Here is a 22412-nt window from a genome sequence, read left to right as displayed (position 1 = left end):
ACTTGCTTCTCATTAAATCTGAGGTCCACAGCATGTACCATTTTCCTGCTACCAAGTCAGGGAAAGGAGGCTCAGAGAATCAGTGAGGTGTCTAAAGACCCAAGAGCAGTGGATGTTAAAGTCTTCTCAGAGATTTCATCCTTTCTGCCAGCCAGTCAACATCACAATGCTTATACAGGTGTGCGTGGGATTGTGTGTGCACAGTTCATAGAAGAAACGTTGTATCTGCCTTCTGAAAGCAATGGGGCTTGTGTCATGGATCTGGAAACAAATTTTTTTCTTTGAGGTGAAAGATGACAACTGAAGAATAATTTATGAGAAGTTAGAACAGAATGTATTACAAAAGAATGAAAGGGAACATGAAAATATATTAACAGTGATTTTTATAAATTGTAGGATTATGAGCGATTTTTATTTTCTTCTTTACAATTCAACATTTAATAATGTTTATGCTCATAGAAAGCCCCCTCCCCACATACATTTGCAATTAGGATAGACGTGTCCCCTAGAACACTGAGAGAATTCTCAAGAAAGTCCACTTAGTCGGAAAAGGACTTGTATTGATTTAATGAGCACTGCGGTGTTTCTCAAATTTCAGTGAATCGCCTTTTTTTCTCTCATTTGCATGTATCTTCTGTACTGTTACTTATTTAATATTTACCTAATATTATTTTACTTGGTTCTCTATTTAGCCTTGTCCTAAGTGGCAATAGCTTTGAAATCTCAGGGTCAATTTGCTCAATTTTAATTATTCTCTAATATATGTTGAAATAAACAAACAAATATTAAAATAAAAATGTCAGGGCTGGCCCTGTGGCCAAGTGGTTAAGTTCGTGTGCTCTGCTTAGGCAGCCCAGGATTTGCTGGTTCACATCCTGGGCGCAGACATGGCCCCACTCATCAGGCCATGATGCGGCGGCGTCCCACATAGAAGAACTAGAAGGACCTACAACTGGGATCTACAACTATGTACTGGGGCTTTGGGGAGAAAAAAAAATGATTGGCAACAGTTGTTAGTTCAGGGCCAATCTTCCTCACCAAAAAAAAAAAAAAAAAGGAAGAAGAAGACTTAAAAAAAATATTGACTAAAAGCCATCTCAAGTACCATCAAGGAGATACAAACAATATCTTAGGAAACTCTGAACCACTCTGCTGATTTAATGGAAAGAATCCTAGAACACAGCCCCTTTGATGCCTCTTCTTAAAGTTAAAAGGAAAACTCTGCAGGAGTATATTGACAATTCTACTTCAGAACTTGTGCACCTTTGTAAAGTGGAAAAATGCTGTCAACCCCCCTCCATGGTACATGAGATTGTGTGAACTCAGTGCCTGCAATGATCAGGAATAGAACAGATTTTGATGAGGGTGGTGCGATGCTGGCTGAAGGGTGGAGGATGTAACAGAAGAGAAACTTACATTCGTTATTGGATCATTTTCATTCTCTGTAACACATCCCTGAAGATTTAAGTTGAGTGCTTTACAAATGATCATGATTCTCTTGGCCGCTTTTTCTTCAAATGGTTTGATCCCACATTCGGATTCTAAAGGATCCTTCTTCTGAAGTTTCAAGGTCTAAAAAAGTTTAGAAAGTTTTACTCAACAAACACTCATCTCATAAAAAGAAATCCTAAATTATAAACTACAGTTGTATGCATCGAGTTTTCATCTGCTTAAAAGAATTCCAGCTTACATCTATATCTGGATCCAGTGAGAACAGATTCAGCCTCTCCATGTTTCGAGTGGTTTTGACAGCCTCTTCAGTTTCTGTGAGGTACTGCAGAAAAAACTGTGTTAGCTCCTGGTATCTGAATATCCAGATACTTACAACCCAGCCCCACCCACAGGGCCAAGAAGTAGCCCTTAAGATTATCACTGTTTTAATATCATCCATTAGCATTAGGCAAATTTCATAAAAACATGCTTCTATTTTGGAGTGTTGCGTGCATGTTAAGTAAAACACATAGTTTGATGGAAAGTTCTGAATTAGTTTTTTAGCCTAAATCTTAAAAGGAAGCATTTCCATCTTTTCCATGAAAGCAATAGCTAATTCAAAGTTATTTGCATAGCAAAATGTGAGCTTTATTACTTTTGCGAAGTCTGGGTGTTGGCTGTTCTCTGAAGAGTCTGTTTCCTCTGGCGTGCATTCGCAAGTTAGAGAATTATCCAGCGGATCTTGAAAAGACACACCAAGACAGCTTATTAAATAATACTTATGAATCACACATTTCTCTGGCCTGTGACATATCAAAATGGGGTTAGACTCGAGAGCAAGGAGAGATGAATGTTGGTGTGTAGATGCCTTGATTGTGTCCTGGCTAAGTACTCCGTGTTGTTCAAAGATCTGGGCCTGGAAGTCAGACCTCTTGATGATCATTTTGAGATTCTTTCTATGCCACCATCCTGTGCCCATAAGAACTCTGGACCCTCACAACACTACAGTTATACTTGAGGTTGTCTTGACTCACTTCATCAATGCCTACTAAAGTTTTCTTATATAGGTATATATTTTTGATAATTCTCACTCTTAGGCTATCAATTTAAAACCCACATTCTAGCTTCAATTACTTAAACTCTCCAAGACTCTGCAAACATTAATATTCTAGTTGATTATTGTTAAGTTATGAACCTAAAATACCTACTATGGTATATAGTAGTTGTGCTAAAATCAACAATAGTTTTCTTCTTCACGTGATACTTAGACTAAAGTATCACGTGCTATAAAGTGCAAGAGTCTTGGGATTCTTTGGTTTTTAGTGGACCGTGGTGCTGTGCAAAATGTCTTAAAGTAGTTTTCCTTAGGGAAGAGTGACTGACTCTGAAAGTGAACTTGCCTTCCACATCACTGTAGACCTGTTTTTCTACCCTTTTACTCATTCTTTCCTTCCTTTCTTACTCTCTTCCCTTTGCCTAGAATGAGTTAGAGTCTTTTAAGGGAATTAGGATGGGCAGAAGAAAAATTTTTTATTTTATAATAATACCATGCAAAATTTATGGAACTTCCATGTATAAGGTGATCTCAGTACGTCAAAAAGCATACATAAAAGATGCTTTTCAGCTAAAAGGAAGTGATGCATATTTACCTTTACAGAGTATAATGTGCACTAATTAAATTTAATGAAAGGCTATGATACAAAATACCCCCTCTAAGGTAAACTTCCCATCAGTGATGGGTACGTTTTTGATACTGCTGACAAATAGTTCCCAACATCATTTGCTGGGTGTCAGCCTCAAATCATGACCAAAATGTACCTATGTGTGGTGACCCTCACTGTTTAGTAAAAGTAAAGATTTAGGGGTGATTTCCTGGAGAAAATAGCTCAGGCATGGATGAGCTAGACCTGACAGCTACCACAGTTTCTAGCAGCTCAAATGAACCAAAGGCATAGATTGCACTTGGCAAAGGAAGGGAGGTGGGCGCATGCGCACTCACCCAAGCCCAGATCGGTGAGCTCTGTGCTCCTCCTGCCCTGAAGGGCTCCCTCAGGACTGATTTGCAGGATGCGGTTGAGGGTATGGATCCATTCATCCATATCTGACTCTGTTTCCGCCGCCAGCACAAAATAGGTCAGGTCGTTCATTTTCAATTCAAAGGCATATTTTCTTAGTCTGTTATTCTGTGGTATAAAAAGAAAGGGAGAGAGAGAGAGAGAAAGCCCCAGATAATAAGTCTTAGAGAGTGAGGGACATTTTTTATGGAGTTGTGGTTCCAAAGCCTTTCCATACAGTTAGGTAACATGAAGGAGATCTTCCAAAACAGGACAAAAACTTAGATGGGTATGAATCATTTTGTTTGGTTTCTTTCCAGGCTTTTTGTACTAAGAGATTGTTTATTTAGGTTTTTGTTAATTGGATGAACATGTTGCCTTAAAACTTTCATCTTTAGGCACATCACGGAGTATATTCCAAACTTCTTCAAATGGCTGCTTTGCTTGAGTTGCTTCCTTCACATTCTCACCTTATGTTCTGTCTGCAACTCACTCCAATTGGGTTTCTGACCCCACCACACCCCAAGGTAGCACTTGTCAAGGTCACTAACAAACTCTATGTTGCTGTACTATCCAAGGGACATTTCTTTCTTCATATGTTCTTTGACTTTTCAGTAGAATTAATACAGTGGCCGCTTCCTCCTTCTTGAAACCCATCTTCCCCTGGTTTCTATGACCACACTCTGTTCTGGTTTTCTTTCATCCTCATCAGCCACCAATGACCTCTGCTGGCTCTTCCTTCTCCTGGTGACTTTTGATGCTAACCTTGGCTTTGTGTTAGACTCCTTTCTCTTTCATCTGGTCCAATGGCTTTAAATGACACCATATGCCAGGCCATCCCAATTCCTTTCTCTGGTTCTGGCTTCTCCACCAACCTCTAGACTTTTCTCTAACTTGACTTCTCTCTTTTTTTTTTTTTTTGTGACCAATCCACAAGAGCTTATTCTACTTCCATGAATTTGCTCTGTCACATACTTTGTTGCTGCCACAAGGCCTGAATGCCCCCTCTCCCGTGCACGTGCTCGCACACACAGTCAGCATGATGTCTGCCCCTCATGTACTTAAGTGTCTCCTATTTACTCTTCAGATCTTAACTGAAGTTATACCTGCTTGGGTAAACCTTCCCCAGTTACCCAGTTAGGACAACGCTTTTGTCCTCCAGGGCACTTACAACAATTTGGAATTATATGCTTATCCATTTTTGTTTGTTTGTTTGACCAATATATGTCTCCCTCATGGCTGCCTCCATGAGGCACGTATCAGTTTTGCTTACCACTGTATCCTGTGCTGTCACACAGAAGGGTCAAATATCAGCGGCTTCGAAAGAGTCATATTTTATGATGGAATAGAATATATTCCTGTTCTTGGGGAACTGACATTCGCAGGGAAGAGGTGAAAGAATGAATGAACAAACTATTGCAAAACAAAAATTCTCTGTTGCGGGAATTAAAATGGGCTGATGCGATGAGTAGCTACTGTAGATTGGCCTTTCACAGAGGGGACAAGTAAGTTGACATCTGTAACAAGGAATGAGCTGATTAAAGATGGGAGAGACACATTTAAAGTGGAGGGAACCCAAGAACAAATTATTAAAGCAGTTTCATATATTCCTGCCATGAGATTAGAAACATAAATGCCAAGTGGAAACTTTTCCCTAATGATATAAGTTTGTGTTATATAACTTGGGGGGATGTAAGAATTACTGCAGATATTCCATCTTTAATTCACTCCCAGGTAATTCTGATACAGGCGTTCAGCTCTTACCTACACTGTTCCAAGGCCCAGACACCCACAGTGTAAGAAAGCAAGCCTTTACACTTAAGTTAATTCAACTAAGTAAAACACAAATAAGAGAAGAACCATAAGATGAGAGCATCACTATCGTGTGGGATTGTGGCTAAATATCAAAGTATAAAATTCTTTTTGAGACTAGGTTGCTATTCTTGGTGGTAAGAAAAAGTAAGTTTTGATATCCTCCTGGCAAGGTCCTCTTTCTTTGGGATGCTCTCAGAGACTGTCCCAAAATAGCTTGTTCCTTTCAAGTTCCACACAGCATGGTTACTACTGCAAACATGACATTCACTAAACATTTGCCATCTATACACCAGGCACTCTGCTGAGCATTTTACAGTCACTGTTTTCTTTAAATCTCATAAGAGCCTTAGGCGGCAAACCGTCTTATTCCATTTAACATACGAAGACATGGAGGCTTGGAGAGAGAAATTAAAACGTGCTTGGGATTACCACGAGTAGCAAGTAGCAGAGAAGGGAAATAACCCCCTTATATTTCAACACCCACTGAGATGGCCCAGGCCCAAAGAAGGTGCTGAGCAAATGCTGTCCTCATTCCTTGCCACCTCTCTGGCACCACCACCCACCAAAGGGGTAGACATGGCCTACAAGGTCATGGATTCTCTAAATGCTGAGAATAGACAGCAGGGTAACACACATGCCTCAAGGAAAAGTAAAATTCAGGAATTAAAGGAGAAAGAAGAATTAGCCAAAAAGATAACTGTGATTCTCACTGTGGAACCACACAGCTCAAATGCGACTCTCTAGACTCTTCCAAGGACAAGCCCTTTGCTGCAATCCATACTTTTGTATTATTGTCAAGTATTATTATTTCTTCCCCTTATCATGACTCACTCACAGGCTGGCTCTTTAAGTAGTCCATGAGCTGATAAAGACAAAAGCTGACCGGTTATCCTCAGAACTCAGTGCAGTAGAGTATTCTTTGATAAAGAGGTGTCTGTCATGTTCACATTCTGTGCCGGGCAAAACCAGACACAGTTCCTGCCCTGGCAGAGCAGGGGAGACAGGCGTTCACCAATTAATCACACAAATGTGAAATTGGAAGATAAACGTACTGAAATTTTTATGAAAGTATAGAAGAAGAGGTATAAAACCAAGGTATAAAAATTCTTTTAGACACCAAGATTGTTATTGCAATAAGAGAATATTGCTATTTTCATAAAACCCTCTGTGTTCTATGAGAGCAGAGAACAGGACGGCTTTGACCAGTAAAAGGCCACAGCTGCATTTTGAGAAGATCGTTTTGGCTGCAGTGTAAACAGAGTGAGGGGTCACCAGAAAGGCAGTGGCCCCAAATTTTAGTGTGCAAAGCAATTATCTAGGCAGCTTCTTTAAGAATGCAAATTCTTAGAAGCCACGCTTTCCTCGGGAGGAGTGTACAGACTTCCTCCATACACCCTCACACACTTTTGGGGGGAGGTTCTGACAAAGGAGGTCCATAAAACCGCCTGCACTGACACACAGGGTCTGAGGGTAAAGACAAATTGGTTGAGAGCAGGCATACAAGGAAAGACCGGTTTCCTCCAAAAACCATCAATATCTGAGTGTAGCAAAATGCAAGCAAATCTGTGTTGTCTTGAAAACAAATTAAAGAATTTGCTTCACTAATCTGATGTTGTAAATAATGTGGACAGGGAGATGCAAAGCTATGCAAAATGTTTATATTGGGTCCAAATTCAAAGGGGGTAGAGCTGCAACCTGCTTTCAAGTGCGGATGCTAAGGGACTAATAAAGTTTTAGGGAAAAAATTACAAAATATAAACAAAGCTTGATTTTCTAAATTGCCTTCTGTACTTCAAATGAATTGAACATGGTTCCCAACTTCCACAATATTATCAAAACTAATTTTTAAAAATTTGAGCAAAGCATAACAAGCCCTTGTTTCTCAAAAAGGGGTATTTATAAATGAAATGAATATTCTATTTGCAACTTCTCAAAAATCAAATTATCTGCTTCTGTTTGGCGTGAAATAGAACTACTTGCAGTGTAGATTTTATGTTGGGGAAGATGAAGATGCCTAAGTGGTTTTCTGTCTCACTCTCTGTAATCTCCAAGATAATGGCATACAAAATAGCAAAAAAGAAAGAACAAAAATGAAAATCAATGCGACATTTTAATAATCTTAAAGTGCCATTGTTATGTAAGTCATTAAAATGGTAATCAAGAAATAATCATATTCTTCTTTTGACTCCCTCAATTTTCCTCTATTTCCTTGAAATCAGTGTCCTTTGTGGCCAGTGCAATGACTTTGTTCAGTCGAGCTCCCCACAGTCCGTCTACATGGTTTCATAAATAATAGGAAACTGTGAATATCTCCTAATGCCATCTGATGTGCTTAATGAATTGTAGCAAACTGGTCTGTTCCCACAATATTCATCTGGAAAAGTGCCAGAATAGATACTTCACCAAAGCTGCCAAAGCCAATGGAGGACCGGAGTTTGAAGAAGGAAGCTGCTTAAACGAAATATTCCATGATATCTATTATGTTGCTAGCGTCTCTTACAGAATTTTTCAGGAACAAAAAAAGAGTTTTAAAAGGAAACACAATATCAAATCCAGCTTACTGGAATCGGTAACTACCATCCACTCAATTCTTCCCATTCTCTGTATGTTATTTGTTGATTCAGTCAACAAAAATGTATTGGGTACTTTCTATGAGTCAAGGACACAGCATTAAAAAAAAATTTCAAGTAAAGTGCTTGCCCTCATTGAACTTACATTCCAGTATCGTGGAGTGTCAGTAAACAAACAAGCAGAAATATAGCACATATTATGCATAATATAATAAAGCATCCTGCAGTGATAAATGTAATTTCCTTCTTGTGTGTATTATCAGAACGTACTGTATGAGATGCGTGACTCGTATTTGTTTTTTTCTGTGCATCCTCCCATAGGTTGGAAGCTCTCTGAAGACAGAGACCGCATCTAATTCATATTTGGCTTTCCCACAATGCTTTGCATATAGCAAAATTTTCAATATGTATTTGCTGAAATAAATCTAAAACTCTCTGCTTAAAACTACACAGGAGCATGTCTTTGTAGGGTTTCTTTTGCCCATGTAGCTTATGTAGGACAAATGTATGCAGGTATGCCCATTTGCTGGATGATAAGCAAAGAATTTCCTCGGGCATCTGTCTATAATTTTGAACATTCCTCCACCTCAAGTCGAATTTTGCCATTCATGTGATTTGAGAAAGCCACTCTATCTCTCTGAATTTTATTTTAATACATTGGGACAATGATAATGCACGTTCCATCAGATAACATAGTAGATGAAGAAAATTACAAGTGTCACTCTGGTTTTTATTGTTATCATGGGAAGTGAGATTCTTTAGGACCAAAGTTTGCTAATGGAGGTTTATAGGTCATGTTTGATTCTAGATTTGTTTTCCTTGGCAGGTACACTTTTTTCACCCAATTTGACTACCCTGATGTGGGCATGCACATCCAGTTCTACACAGTCCAAGCTGCTCCAAGCTCCTCATACCTGGCCCTACTTCCCTCACGCAGTGGGCTGCCCGAGCTGCAGAAGGCATCCACGTTTCTAGACATTGGCTAAGCACACTAGGCCATTATCGTGGAACCTATGTCCACAAAGTGGCAGACTCAGCACCTTGGAGGAAATAAACAGTGTTTGGCATCCCATCCACTTCCATTTAAGCCTGTATAAAGTGACATCAGTCATTATCACTGTTGAGGTAGGTACCCTGGGCAGGTGGGACTCTTGGGTTATTCATTCTCTTCCACAGTGGCAGGACCTGAAGTGAATGGATGGATGCATGGATGGATGGGTGGATGGATGGATGGATGAATGGATGGGTGGATGGATGGATGAGCCAATGAATGAACGAATGAACGAGAAGACTCTGAAGGAACAAGATAAGATAACACAGGCCTAAATATTCCTTGGTCCCAGATCAAAACCGAAGCAGCAAATACTGGAAGTTCTGCTCCAGATTAAGTGCAAGAGTATAACAGAGGTCTCATACTGTTTGATGATATTACAAAAAAGTGGAAAACTACTATCAGGACTTTTTTTTTTTTAACAAGATCCAGGAAATTTCAAATCATAAACATTACCAGAAGTCTCTGAGAAATTTGGGTAGGAGTTTCTCTCTACTTTAGATCACCCTTAACATATATTTCTAAGAATTCCAAGGATTATTCTTAGGAAAACAAAATGATACAGATCGGGTCAGAATGAGGCAAACTAAAATGATTGTTCACGAAAGAGTGTTATGAGCTTGAACTCTCTAAGAATGCCGGATGGTACGTAGCACTTTCTGAGGCAGAGTCTTTGTTCCTCTTTTCTTTTTTATTCAAGGAAAACTGACAATGATTCTTGACAAAATAGGTCTGACTCACCCTATTATTCATTTGCTCTGTGCTTTCGTGTGTGCATACTTCATCTTCAGGCACATTTTGTTCCTGAGAGCTTGCTACAGCAATGATTAAACTTGCACTATCTCATTCAGAATCTTCTTTCCAGATGCAAAAACTTGTAAGTCAGAAAGGCTGGATCCCAGCTGTAGGAACTGGGATCCAGACACGAGGTGATAAGTGACCCAGACATCTATCTTCCCAAGTGTTCTCAAGAAACTGGAGGTCCCTCCCTCTGCAAAGGGTAACAAGTTCTTGATAAAGAGGAATATAAATGAGGGGATATAGAGCTGAACTCTTTACAAGATATAATAAATGTTCTCAAATATTTGAATGGCTATCTATCAGAAAATGAAGCAGGATTACTCAACTGTGCTTTAATGTGCACAATCTACCTTGGAGAATCCTACCTACAGACACATATTTTCTGTGCAGCCTTCCAGCTGACCCAGAAGGGTTCATTACTGTTCTGTTCCCTGAGAACATTCCATAGAGAGTGTCCTTTATATTTTTGTTACAGCTTTTGCAACACTGTGCAACAGTTAGATATGAACCTAAGTCCTCCGTTGGTTACCACTTCAGCAGGGAATTTCCAGTGCATAGGCACAGTTACTAGCATATCATAGGCACTAAATAAGGTTGCTGAATGAACGAATGAATAAATAAATAAATAAATAAATAAATGAACAAATTAGGACATTTGGGTAGGAATTTCAGCAAGGTGAATTAAGATTTTCTAGGAAGGCTTTTCCACAATGGAATGTTTATCTCCCAAAGTTGTGACTTTCATAATTAATGGAAAAAGTAGGGAAGAATGGCTGAAGACACACTATCTCCCAGATTCTTTTTACATGTTAGTATGCCGGCTCAGCACAAGGTTGACATAAGGGAAGCCATATTGTAGAATAGAAACCATATTGTAACTTTGAATGGCCTCTGACTAACTAACCCAGTTGGATATGCACTCTCCTGGAGATCCACCTGCTCTGTAGATTTTATGACCCCTGCTTGTGCATGTGCCTCCCGGCTGCGATGAGACAATAGCTTCGTTCTTGTGAGTTCTTTAGGAATGTGATGACCCCCTGGACAGAGAGTCTACGTTGATAGCCATCGTCAATGACAACTGAAGTATATGGTGTGGTGACTCCCAGTCTGCAACACCAGAGGGTCAACGTTCCTAACCGCCCCTCCCCCCATAACCCACTGGCCTATGTAACTGCTTCAAGATTCTGTGCCCCCTTAAGATGGTTCTTTAAGAAGCTAGTCCTTCATATTCCTATTCGCTAGCTAATTGCTTAATGTCTGCCCTTTCTCTGCCAGCATCTTGCCTCTTGATGATTAGCTTTTGTTTTGTGGCGAGCAGATCATGCCCTTTGTGCAGTAACACTAGTACATTTATTCTAGTTTTATGGAGGAGGAATCTGAGATCGAAGAGCTTGAGCAACTTAGTTAAAGCCCTCAGACATTAAATGGTGAAACTAGGATTTGAATGACCTGTACGAACACTAAGCTTGTGTTTCCTCCTAAAAGATACTCTCCAATTCCAAGGCACTGTTTAAGCAGAGACTGAAACACAGTCTAAGAGATGATGGAGAAGAGGCCCCTGGAGCGGAAAGTCCGGTTAGAGCGCTAAGGTGCGTGTTCAACACAGAGTTATATGATTCTTTGAAGAAGAAATTACATATTGATCCATATCTCTACAAACTTAACATATAGCAGGGGCTACAATGATACTACCTGAAAGAGGATGACTCATTTGCTAGAGCAAACTTTGAAGTACAAATGGAAAAGAAAATATTTCAAATTTTCAGCTCAATATCTATAAAATGTAATTATCGATCTTTAACCTATTGCTAAACTTTTACTTGACATTTCTAAAGCCAAAGAGTCTCCTTTGTGACCAAGAATAGAAGACTATCTCCATTCCCCATTCAGATCCTTATTGCCCTTTCCATATGGAAAGCTGGCATCTCTGTTAAAAGGCAATTACCGTTTACTTCTAGTGGAGTGCTCAGCAACACTTAATTAATTCTTTCCTTTTAAAGTTCAGCATTATTACTTTCTGGAGGAATTCCAGATTTTAACAGATGAACCCTCCAGAAATAGGCTAGGCTGAGGTGACTGGAGAGAACTCTATTTTGCATCTACATATCCAAGGGACCCTGGTATTAATTCGAGACGTTATCGTAGCTACGTATCAAGCTATGTGAATGCCATAGCTTGGTGGTAAGAGAAGGAACTCCTCCTGTTGGCCTGTGACCAGAAAGAGAGTCCTCACCCTCGATGAGCCAGTATCTTACTGTGAAAGTTGAGATGAGATTGCTAAAACACTTGATTGCTTCAATTTTTACGTAAGAGGGAATGGGGATAGCTGTTTCATCAGAGCAGAAAGAAAAAATGTTTTGCAAGTAAGATGTCCCAATGAGGTCAATGGAATTACTCTGATTCCCTTTGCCCTAGTGGTCCACATCAAACTGAATACTAAGGACAAGAGTTTGAAGACAGGGAACAAGTAGAACAGCCTTGTCTGTTAAAAGTACTGTGTCTGTTTCTGAAATTAACCTCTCAGGAATCAATGGAATCCTTGTCTTTGAAGGAAATCTACTCTTCGAAGGAAGATGATCTGTATGTACACTGTGAGTTTGCTATCTTGGGATTACCTAATAAGATAGCATTTATGAAGTGCAGTCTTTGAGCTATGTGATTTAGCTATTACCTTATTGAATTCTTTAGCTCAGTGGTTCTCTACACTGCAGCCACACAGGTGGTCATTTTCTTTTTCTCCTTGAATATCCTAGACTTGCTCTTGTCTCAGGATCTTTACACTGCTGCCCCTGCTCATTTTTTCATCTCCAGATCAAATACTTTCTCTTCAAAAACGCTTTTCTCACTTCTGGAGCCTTAATATTCTTTCCCAACCTTACCTTTATCTCTCTCCCTTCTGTAAACATGTTTATTTTCTTTATTCCAGATTTTACCAACTGATTCCATTCTGCTTCTTTCTTTCTTTGCTTATTTTCTGTTTTTCTTCCTTTATTGAAAGTACGTTTTGGGAAAGTAGGAATCTAGGCTGCTTTGTTCTCCAGTGAGCTCCTAAACTCTAGAACAGTTCTTGGCTCCTATCAGCTCCTCCATAAACATTTGTGGAATGAGTGAATGATGGCTGCACGGACATACTCTTTGATTAAAAAACCCAAGGGGGAAAAGAGATTTTTACTCACCTGCACCACACCTGTACAGGAATCCAAAAAGATGCAGCCTTTGGGTTCTTTGGATATTTTTTCATCTTTATAAAAATTCATGATGTAGGAGTTATCTGGCAACTGAGTCAGCTGGAAGTAGCGCTTTTTGAATGACTAAATAATGGAAAAGAGAGAAGGAGGTAGTTCAAATTGCAGTGTGCTGTTACTCATGGAAATTAGAATTTTCTAATGCCTTCACGGTGCTACATCTCTAGAGAAGCGCATCCTCCTTTCTCATAAATAAAATATGACACAAAACATAAACTCAATGCAAATGGCCCTCCTCTGTGCTGTGACCGAAGGAGGGGATGTCAGGAACGGTAGCAGAAACAGAGATGAGTCTTGATGTCTCCTTACCCGAACAGTAACAGTATTGTTCACGGTGCTGTTGAAATTCCCCTTGTAGAGCCAGCCAGACTTGAAAACTCCTGTTCCTCCCGCTCCCCCTCCGCCCTTGGAAGACGAGTGGGAAGTGGTATCCTGCACAAAAAAGGCCTCATTAGCATTTCTGCAATCTTCTGTGAATCCCAGATCTCAGACACTGCACTTAAAAACGAGTCTCCTTTTTCTCTCTTTGACTCATCTTAAATAATCATGTTCAATTTCAAAACAAGTGTGATTCATTTTCACTGAAAGCTCTCACACAAACAGCCATTACAGTTTATAAAAAAAACTGGTCAGAAGGCAAAACATTCCAGTGAAACACAGGAACTGATTATCCTCATGTTTTAAACATTTCACTTTCAACAATTTACTTACTTCATCCTTATCAGCATCTTCATGGTCAACCTCAAAGGAATGTGAAGGAAGTTTCTCTGGTTTGTATTCTGCTCTGATATTAAAAAAAAAAATCGGATTTGTCATTTGAGAGACTTCTTTCATTTCCAGCTCTTTCCTGGGTAACAACTACTGTGGTAGCCTTCTTACAAATTTTTATAAAATATTGTAATCTTGTGAGGGTCCCATTTCCTTTGGAAGTATTAACTTTCCCTATACCATTATATCTTACCTTCAGTAAATAAATCTCTATTTTAAACCATGGAGTTACTATCTTACAGATTTATGCGTATCTTCTTGAATTAGACGAAGGCAAGCAGGACAATTTTAAAGGGTTGATGGTTTGTATTTTCCTTCCTCCACATTTTGAAGTGGAATATGAAATAGTGATGCTTTCACTATTTTTCTGTTTTGCCTTTAAATGACATGCTCCAAGGTACAAGACTGTCATTTGAAGAACTGTGGTCCTCAGAACCAGCCTGTACTCTGGCCACTAGGCTGCGCTGCTCCTCTAACTGTGGCCTCCCCATGAGGCTGCAGCAATGGGACTTAGTGGCAACTGTGCTCAGACCTTGTGCATTTCCATGGTAGCACAGAGACACCTCTACATCATAGCATCACCGACGAGCCCAGAGGAGCAAGAGCGTACACCTGGCTCTATAAATGGTAAAATAAGACAAAAATAAACTTTCTTTGGCTTGATCCTATCGTACTTCATGGCTGAATGGAAATCGGATAAGACCATCCAAGCTTCAGGCATTCCTTGATAGCTTGCTAGAAAGTCTTACATGTGGAATTTGTATGGAATGTTCGTTTTCTTTGGGATAACTTATATTATATAGAAGCAACCTAAGAATCTGACTATTGATTAAAAAAAAGCCCAGTAGTACATACAGTATTCACATCACAAATCATTTCCCATATTGATGGTATCCCAGACAGGAAGGTGAATGACCAAGGACTCTTTACACTTAAGTATGCATCAAATTGCCAGACTGTGCATTCACATAGGGATACAATGGATTCAAATGGACTCAAAATATTCTTTACCCTCCCTCTGAAAGTCATGCAAATGCCCATTCCCAGTTCACGCAGGGAACGCAAGAGCACAGAAAGAACATTGTCTTCACTGTTAAACTACCGGAAGCCTGAGATCAGAACCACATTCTCCATACCTGATAAAAGGTTTTTTTTCCTATTGTGGTAAAATACACACAACAGAAGAGTTACAATTTTAACCATTTTTAAGTGTGCAGCTCAGTGGAATTAAGAACATTCACATTGTTGTGCAACCATCGCCACTGTCTATCTCCAGACCTTTTTCATTCCCAAACAGAAACTCTGTACCCATTAAATAAAAACTTCCTATTGCTCCCTCCCCACAGCCCCTTGGTAACTATTATTCTACTTTCTGTTTCTAAGTATTTGACTATTCTGGACACCTCGTATAAGTGGAATCAAGCAATGTTTGTCTTTTTGTGTCTGGCTTATTTCATTCAGCATAACGTCTTCAAGGTTCATTCATGTTGCAGAATGTATGAGAAGTTCATTCCTTTTTAAGGCTGAGTAATCTTCCATTGTAACCTGATAAGAGTTTGTGCCCCCAAATTGTTTCCCTGAATGCACCCTAGACTCTACAGAATGAAGGCTCTCTCCCCGTAGAAGCTGGGTATATGTCTCTTACGAGATTCCCTGATTCCGCTATTTGTGCACTTGTCTTCACCCTCCATCAGATTACACATTTCTGAAAGCCAAGGACTCTAACAAAGTCCCATCTACACTTCCCTGAGCTTTTTCCCTTCCTATTGTAGAGATGCTCAATATGCATTCCCTGATTGAATCAATGATAGACAAAGTGAACAAGGGTATCACGGAAGTAAGGCATCTTGGTGATGTTCTTTTTTAGCTGTAGAACAAATTTTTGGTGATCAAAATCTAAGAGGCACCCCTAAGGTTTTAAACAGATTTTTAAAAAGTATCTTACTATTGTGAATTTATCTCATAAATTCAAATTAAGAAAGTTACTTGCTACCAAAATCAACAGCTAAGAAAAATAAAGCTAGTCTAGGGTACACAGTACTTGATATTGAGTATTAAAGATGATATCTAAAGTCTCATTTCAGTTCTAGTTCCAATTTATTTCTCTATTTTGCTTTGGTTGCACAGTCTTGGTATGAAATCTCAAGATCCACAGATAAGTAAGGCTGCAAATGGTAACAGCCATATTTAAAAGCCAGAGGCTTGAAAGAAGAGTGGTCGGAAATGTGCATTTCAAGGTTTACCCCATCACATGGTTCTGGCACATGGGCAGTGCTCAATGAATATTTGTTTATTGATGTCATAAGTAATATAAATTCACTTGCATGAGTATGTATTATTCCAAATTTCAAAAACATATTAAAACAATAAACAACAAAGAAGTTAAAAATATATACCAAGGTAGAAGAAATTTTGTAGTGAAGTCTAAATATGGACTACGCAGCATGTTGCTTTTTATTAAATTATATATGTGTGTAATCAGACATTTGTACACAAATACTGGGATTCCACAGTCTAGTCTAATCTTGCTATTTTGCCAAGAAGAAAACGAAATCCGTGACAGTTATTCACATCAGCACATGGTGGAAGAGATGGGATCAGGAGCCTTATTTCTGAAATGCTACTTCCTGTATTTAAGATAAGTTAATCCAAGTTATCTTTAATAAGCATGTTAAGTAAGATTGCAGTGATTTTTCTCTTCCAAAGGACCCTGGTGTACCCACAGCTCTTTCTCCTTCTTGCAGAGCCTTAGAGATACTCAAGCTTATCTGTGCCAGTTGCCACTGACATTAACCTGTCCTGCTTCTTTTGGTTAGGGTCAACTTTAGGTGAAGGCGGAGCAAGTAGCAGACCACATGGCGTTATTTTCGGACGACTGGGAAATTCTTCCTAGCCCACCCAAAATATTCCTTGTCTGCTTAACAACATCTTGGCATTCCTTGAACAAGAAGCAGTCCCTTTTACTTTTTCATTTGATTGACAAAGTAAAGCTTTTAAATACAACCCCTCCTACCCCCCTCCTCCCGAGAAAAGTGCCACATTGCCTGAGATTCACAGGCAGGTTCAAATGGCTGATTTCAGAGCAATTACTCGAAGTATTTTGCATGCAGAGGAGGGAATACAGAGTGTTCCAGAATTCTTAAAATGATGACAAGGGCAGTAAAGGGAGTGTTAAGGAAACATTCCAAGTGAAAGATAAAGGAATGAGTAGGGAAAATTGAGGAAGAGGCAGCAAAGACAAATTCGACCATGTGATGTCAATATTTGGCTCAGGGGTGGCCCAATGCTATATGCTAGTCATTTCCCGTCAGTCTGTCCTTGACCTTGGTACAATTCGATTTGTTTCTGAATTCCTTATTCTGTCCTCTCCTGCCAGCATGCTTATCCTTTCTTCTCTTTATTACAAAAGAATAACTTTATAGGCATTTATTCTTGATAATTATGGATCACAATAGTGGCCATGTTCTGCAGTCTAACTCTCACTTCCACAAAGATACTCATAAACTTATAAAAAAGGAGAGAAGGAACAGCCTTTCAAACTAGCAATGGTACATGAACAGAGAATTAAAGAAACAAAGTACGGTTTTCATGAATCTCAATGTATAAGCCTAAATACTTGTGAGGGTTCTTCCACAAATCTCCCAGTAGAGAAGGGGAAATAACCACTGAGAAAGCCAATACATTATGGCCAAAGTTTCACAAAAGTCCATGGATTTAATGTGACTTATGCAAAACTCAGCTCGAAATACTGTCCATCAGTAGGAGAATGGCCAAACAAACTATAGTAGATGCACCCAAAGGAATGTTACTCAGAAAAGAAAAGGAGCTACTGATCCATACAACAACATGGATCTTACCCAAAGACACTATGCTGAGTCAAAGAAGCTGGAAACACAGGAATACACATGGCGCGATTCCAATATTATCAAGTTCTAGGACCAGTAATACTAAGCTGTGGTGAAGAAAATGAGAGCAGAGGTTGTCTTTAGGGGTGATGATTGGCCAGGAAAGGGTAGCAATGAACTCTTTAAGGGTGATAATTATATTCCATATCTCAATAGGGGTTTGAATTGCACAGATGTGCGTATGGTCAAAAGTCATGGAATGGTTCATATACAATTTGTGTGTTTCTTTGTAAAGTTTCCCTCAACAGAGAAAAATGCAAACTGTAAACACATATATCTCTAGTAAATGGTATGCATTCTAAAGTATTTAGAAAGCCAGTGGACAGTGTGTTGATATTTTAAACTCACTTTGAAATGATCAAAAATAAGATGGATTGATGGATGGCTAGAGGGATGGGTGGATGGATGGACGGGTAATGTGATAAAATAAACAGAGCAAAATGTAAAAGATACTTTTTAGATGATGAGAATATGGGTGTTCATTGTACAAGTCTTCCAACCTTTTTGCATGTTTGAAAATCTGAATAAAATATATAGAAAAAATTTTAAAAAGCGTTGAAAGAATTATCCAAAGAGTGACCAAAACTGACGTGTCTCCTAGACTGACTTTTTTTTATACTAAGGAAAATCAAAAAATGTACAAAAATATATATAAACTATTCTCAAAGAAAATGTTGAATAAGGATTTCTCAACTATTTTCCGCAGATATATATATATATATTTTTTTTCTTAGTGAGGAATATTAGCCCTCAGCCATCATCTGTGCCAATCCTCCTCTATTTTGCATGTGAGATGCCTCCACAGCATGGTTGACAATTGGAGTAGGTCCGCACCTGGGATCTGAACCCGCAAACCCCGGCTGCTGAAGCAGAGCGCATGGAATTTTAATCACTTGGCCACGGGCCTGGCTCCTTTCCCTGATATTTTTAAGGACAAATGATTTAGAAAAGAAAGAAGGAAGTGTCATACAAATGCTGAAAAATCTTTAAAGAATTTCCCAAATGTGGCATTTAATACTTAGATAGCTATTCTATAATATACTATATTACAACTTGTGAAGTCTCCAAACTCTTTCATAAAATCAAATTTTCTTGAAACTTTCCTCTTCAGTTCACTTAAGTATTCTGATTCAAAAATAGCTCAGAAGATATGAGAGACAGATAAGACCAATGAGGTCCATAGCAAAGCTTCACCAACACCATGAGTCCCTAGCCATATTCACGCTGACCTTATTGTTCATTAAAAAAAAAATGTGCAGACCAGTGAGTGTCAATTAAGGTCATATCTGTGGCGGGGGGTGGGTGAATGTGGGCGTGCCCTTTCATTGCTGGCTTTTCTCAATTCTGAGTTTGCTTGATCAAATTCCATGTGAGTTGAGAGCTATCTCAATTCTTGGAGGCCATTCTTCTTCACCTCTAAATGATCCAGTTCCCAGACAATACTTGTCACACAGAAAACCTGCCATAATGCCAACCATGTATCAGAAAATAAATCCCCAAACTGAGGAAGCTTGCATTCTAAGGGAGGAGATAACTGCTAATTAATCACAAATAAGATAATTTCCCTGGGTGGAAATGGTTGTGAAGAAAATTAAAGAGGGGAAGAGAAAACCGTGCTCTGGGTCGGGATGCAGAGGCCAGGTTTAGAAGGGTGGTTACAGATGGTCATTTAAGTTGAGAATGAGAAGATTCTCAACTTAAGATTGGTGATTTGGAGAAAAATCATTCTGGCTCACTGAATGGTGAGAGCAAAGGTCTTGAGGAAGGGCCAAGATTGAGGTATCCAGGAGTGGAAGGCTGCTGGCGGTGGAGCAGAGGGAGGGAGAGAGAGAGAGATAGGAGGGGAGGTCAGTCATGTAAGAAAGGCTCTGATAGTAGACAGCATTTAGACCACTGCTGAGGCCTGGGGGCTACAGAGGACTCTGCTTTCCCAATCTGTTCCCACTGGCCTCCCAGGCACAACCTTCCTGCCTTCAAGTAGCCATCATTACCATTCAGTCTCATGTCTGCAGGGCCATTAGCTATGACTGTTCTCTCTTTTGGGGGACATTAAATGTTTGAGAACATTAAAAGATAAGCACCTCTGCCTACTGACTTTAAAATTCTTCCCCCAGGAGCATGTGTGGTCTCTAAGAGCCTTTAGGATCCTGAGATAGGGGCTCAGAAGGGACTTTACCCTGTGGTGTTTGAACCCAACTTGAGTTGTCATTTCTGGGCAGTCTCATGTCTCATTTCTACATCCAAATTACCTCCTTTGTCCATAGAAGAGATGTGGGGATGCCTGAGTGCCCCATGAGTTATACCTGTGAGGTTGGGGCAAGTTACTAGCCCTTTCAGTGTCTGAATTTCCTTTACAGGATGGGGATAACAGTTCCTACTCCATGGGGTTACACATGTTAAATGAGATAATATACATATGGCACCTAGCACATTCTGGCTCACTCTTGACACTCCGGAAATGTTTTTTTATTAAAAAACGTTACTGTGGAATCATACAGCCTTGGCTCCTTTGTCAAAAATTAGCTATCCATAGATGTGTGGTTTTGTTTTACAAACAAATGCTTAGATATGGAGACAGGATTGGTGGTTACTAGAGGGGGAGCAGGTGGGGGGTGGGTGAAAGGGGTAAAGGGGCACATGTATATGGCGATGGATGGAAACTAGACTTTGGTGGTGAACACCATGCAGTCTATATAGGAGGCAAAACAGAATGATGTACACTTGAAATTTACATAATGTTATAAACCAATGTGACCTCAATAAAATTAAAAAAAAATTATTCTCTTTTAATTCAGCTAAACTGGTTACATTTTATTTGCTCTTCAGTCACAAAATATGAAATTTTCTTCTTTATATCAAACCAGATGTGGTTTGGTATATCTTGGCATCCTATATTTCGTGTTTCCTGGGAACCCCAAGTTCAGTGTTGATTTTTATTCCTAATGTGTGAAGGCTTTAAACTTTACATTCTAGCCTGAAATAATGTCTCTCTCCAGTATCTTCCCATGAATACACACTAAAAAAAGTGCCATTCTTTTTTTTTCTCCCCAAAGCCGCAATACCTAGTTGTATATCCTAGTTAGGTCATTCTAATTCTTCTATGTGAGTTGCTGCCACAGCATGGCTGGATGAGCAGTGTGTAGGTCCGTGCCTAAAATCCAAACTGGCGAACACCATGCTGCTGAAGCAGAGTGTGCGAACTTAACTGCTCAGCCAAGGGGTCGGCCCCAAAAGTGGGGTTCTCAAGAGTCAATAGTAACACAATTTTAAGTTTAAAGAAGTAAAAAGAGGGAGATAAACACACACCTCTTTTTTCACTTTTCCGTAGTTGCCAGGTTTTATTGTGCAGCCTCAGCAACCCATAAAAAGAAATGATCAGTTTAAGTTGGTAGCAGACATAGCAGAATTCTTCTAACCCAGGAGGGATGAAAATGATTTACTTCTAACAGCACCAGATGGCCCGAGTAAATCATCTGTTTCCACCAGTGACCCAAATATGGGTAGTCGTTAGTGGGGAGTGCTTAGCTTTGTAAAAATCATTAAAAAAATAATTTTGCTATTCAGTGTGACAGCCTTCATTATTTCAGGGGCTATGTTAGAGGATTATAGTCTAGAATTCTGATTTTCATTTTGAATATAGTTCATCAACGTTTCTTACTCTGTGGCAGTCTTACTCTTCCCCTTCTTGGTATCAACTTCCACTTCTTTTGGTTAAAGTAAGGGAAATTCTCAACAACATTTCAGTTACTTTCTCATTTCTTCTCGTGAGCTTTCTTCCCATGCTCTATGAGAATTCCAATTCAACAATGAGATCCCGAATCTGTTCTTACTGGAGCTGCTTTCTCTATTGTTTTAATAGAGGAAGAATACTGTGAATGTGAAATCTTTTATTTACTTTTTGCCTTTATGGCATCATGAATATAAGAAAAGTTAAACAGTGTTTGGGGATAAAGCCAGTAAAGATTTCAACAGACCTAAAGGCAGTGGGAAGGCATTTATGCCAAAAAGTAGTGAAATACTGCTCTCTACACTCTCTTACTTTATATGCCGTCTTCCAACTGTGTGGACACAGCTCCCAAGTCGTAACCACTTCTCAGAACTATTTTCAGAAACAGGAAGTCCCGATGTTAAAAAACGCTTTGCTGGTCAATTGCACCTACAAAAGGGTGTCACTGACACCCAGACATTCTGAATGTCGTAATCACTCACGAAGCTCTATGGTGTAATGGGACCTTCCCAAAGCGAAGTTACAGGAGGTTCTCTCTTAAGAGTGCCCAGAGGTTAAAGGTCTGTTCAAAGATTTGCTAAAAGTAAATGTTCACTGTTTTGAAAAAAGATTTGTTGTTTCGGAGGAACATTGTTGTGCTCTTTACAGTAGTGCAACCCCAAAATAAATGGCCTCTTTCCCTCTTTGTTTTTCCATTCTCATCACTACAATCCCATTCTCCATAGAGTAGATCAAATGATCTTTTCAAGAGGTAAAGCAGATCACGCCACACTCTAGGTTAAAATTTCCACAGGTTTCTGTTGCAATGAGGATAAAATCCATGCTCTTATCCGGGACCGTATCCCAGAAGGTCCGCCGCCCAGTTCCACGGTTTCATCTCACTGCTCCCTTTCAAGCCTCAGTTCCAGCCTTCCTGATTATCATTCTGCTCAAGTGACCCTGCTGGTTCCCACCTCAGGGCCGCTGCCCTTGCTGTTTCCTCTGGGAGCCCTTTTTCCAAGATCACAAAGCTGGTGGCCACTGTTCCTTCAGATCTGAGCTCAAA

At 39.6% G+C, this 22412-nt stretch overlaps 1 protein-coding gene across 18 annotated transcripts in view; it reads right to left on the bottom strand.

The window, feature by feature from the left end:
* Positions 1-22412, bottom strand: part of DOCK10 (dedicator of cytokinesis 10) — a 263089-nt gene that overhangs the window by 97418 nt on the left and 143259 nt on the right. For all 18 annotated transcript variants that reach the window (XM_044751296.2, XM_070489634.1, XM_070489638.1 and 15 more), the window contains exons 5-11: positions 13679-13751; positions 13277-13399; positions 12899-13033; positions 3431-3614; positions 2087-2172; positions 1691-1774; positions 1417-1572 (exon numbers count right to left, since the gene is read on the bottom strand). In XM_044751296.2, the coding sequence (XP_044607231.2) occupies positions 1417-1572; positions 1691-1774; positions 2087-2172; positions 3431-3614; positions 12899-13033; positions 13277-13399; positions 13679-13751 (841 nt within the window). The remainder of the gene's footprint in view (positions 1-1416; positions 1573-1690; positions 1775-2086; positions 2173-3430; positions 3615-12898; positions 13034-13276; positions 13400-13678; positions 13752-22412) is intronic.

Source organism: Equus asinus, chromosome 19 (assembly GCF_041296235.1).
Source record: "Equus asinus isolate D_3611 breed Donkey chromosome 19, EquAss-T2T_v2, whole genome shotgun sequence".
Lineage (NCBI taxonomy): Eukaryota > Metazoa > Chordata > Mammalia > Perissodactyla > Equidae > Equus > Equus asinus.
The sequence above is the reverse complement of the archived record's forward strand: the minus strand, read 5'-3'. Positions and strand labels throughout refer to the sequence as shown.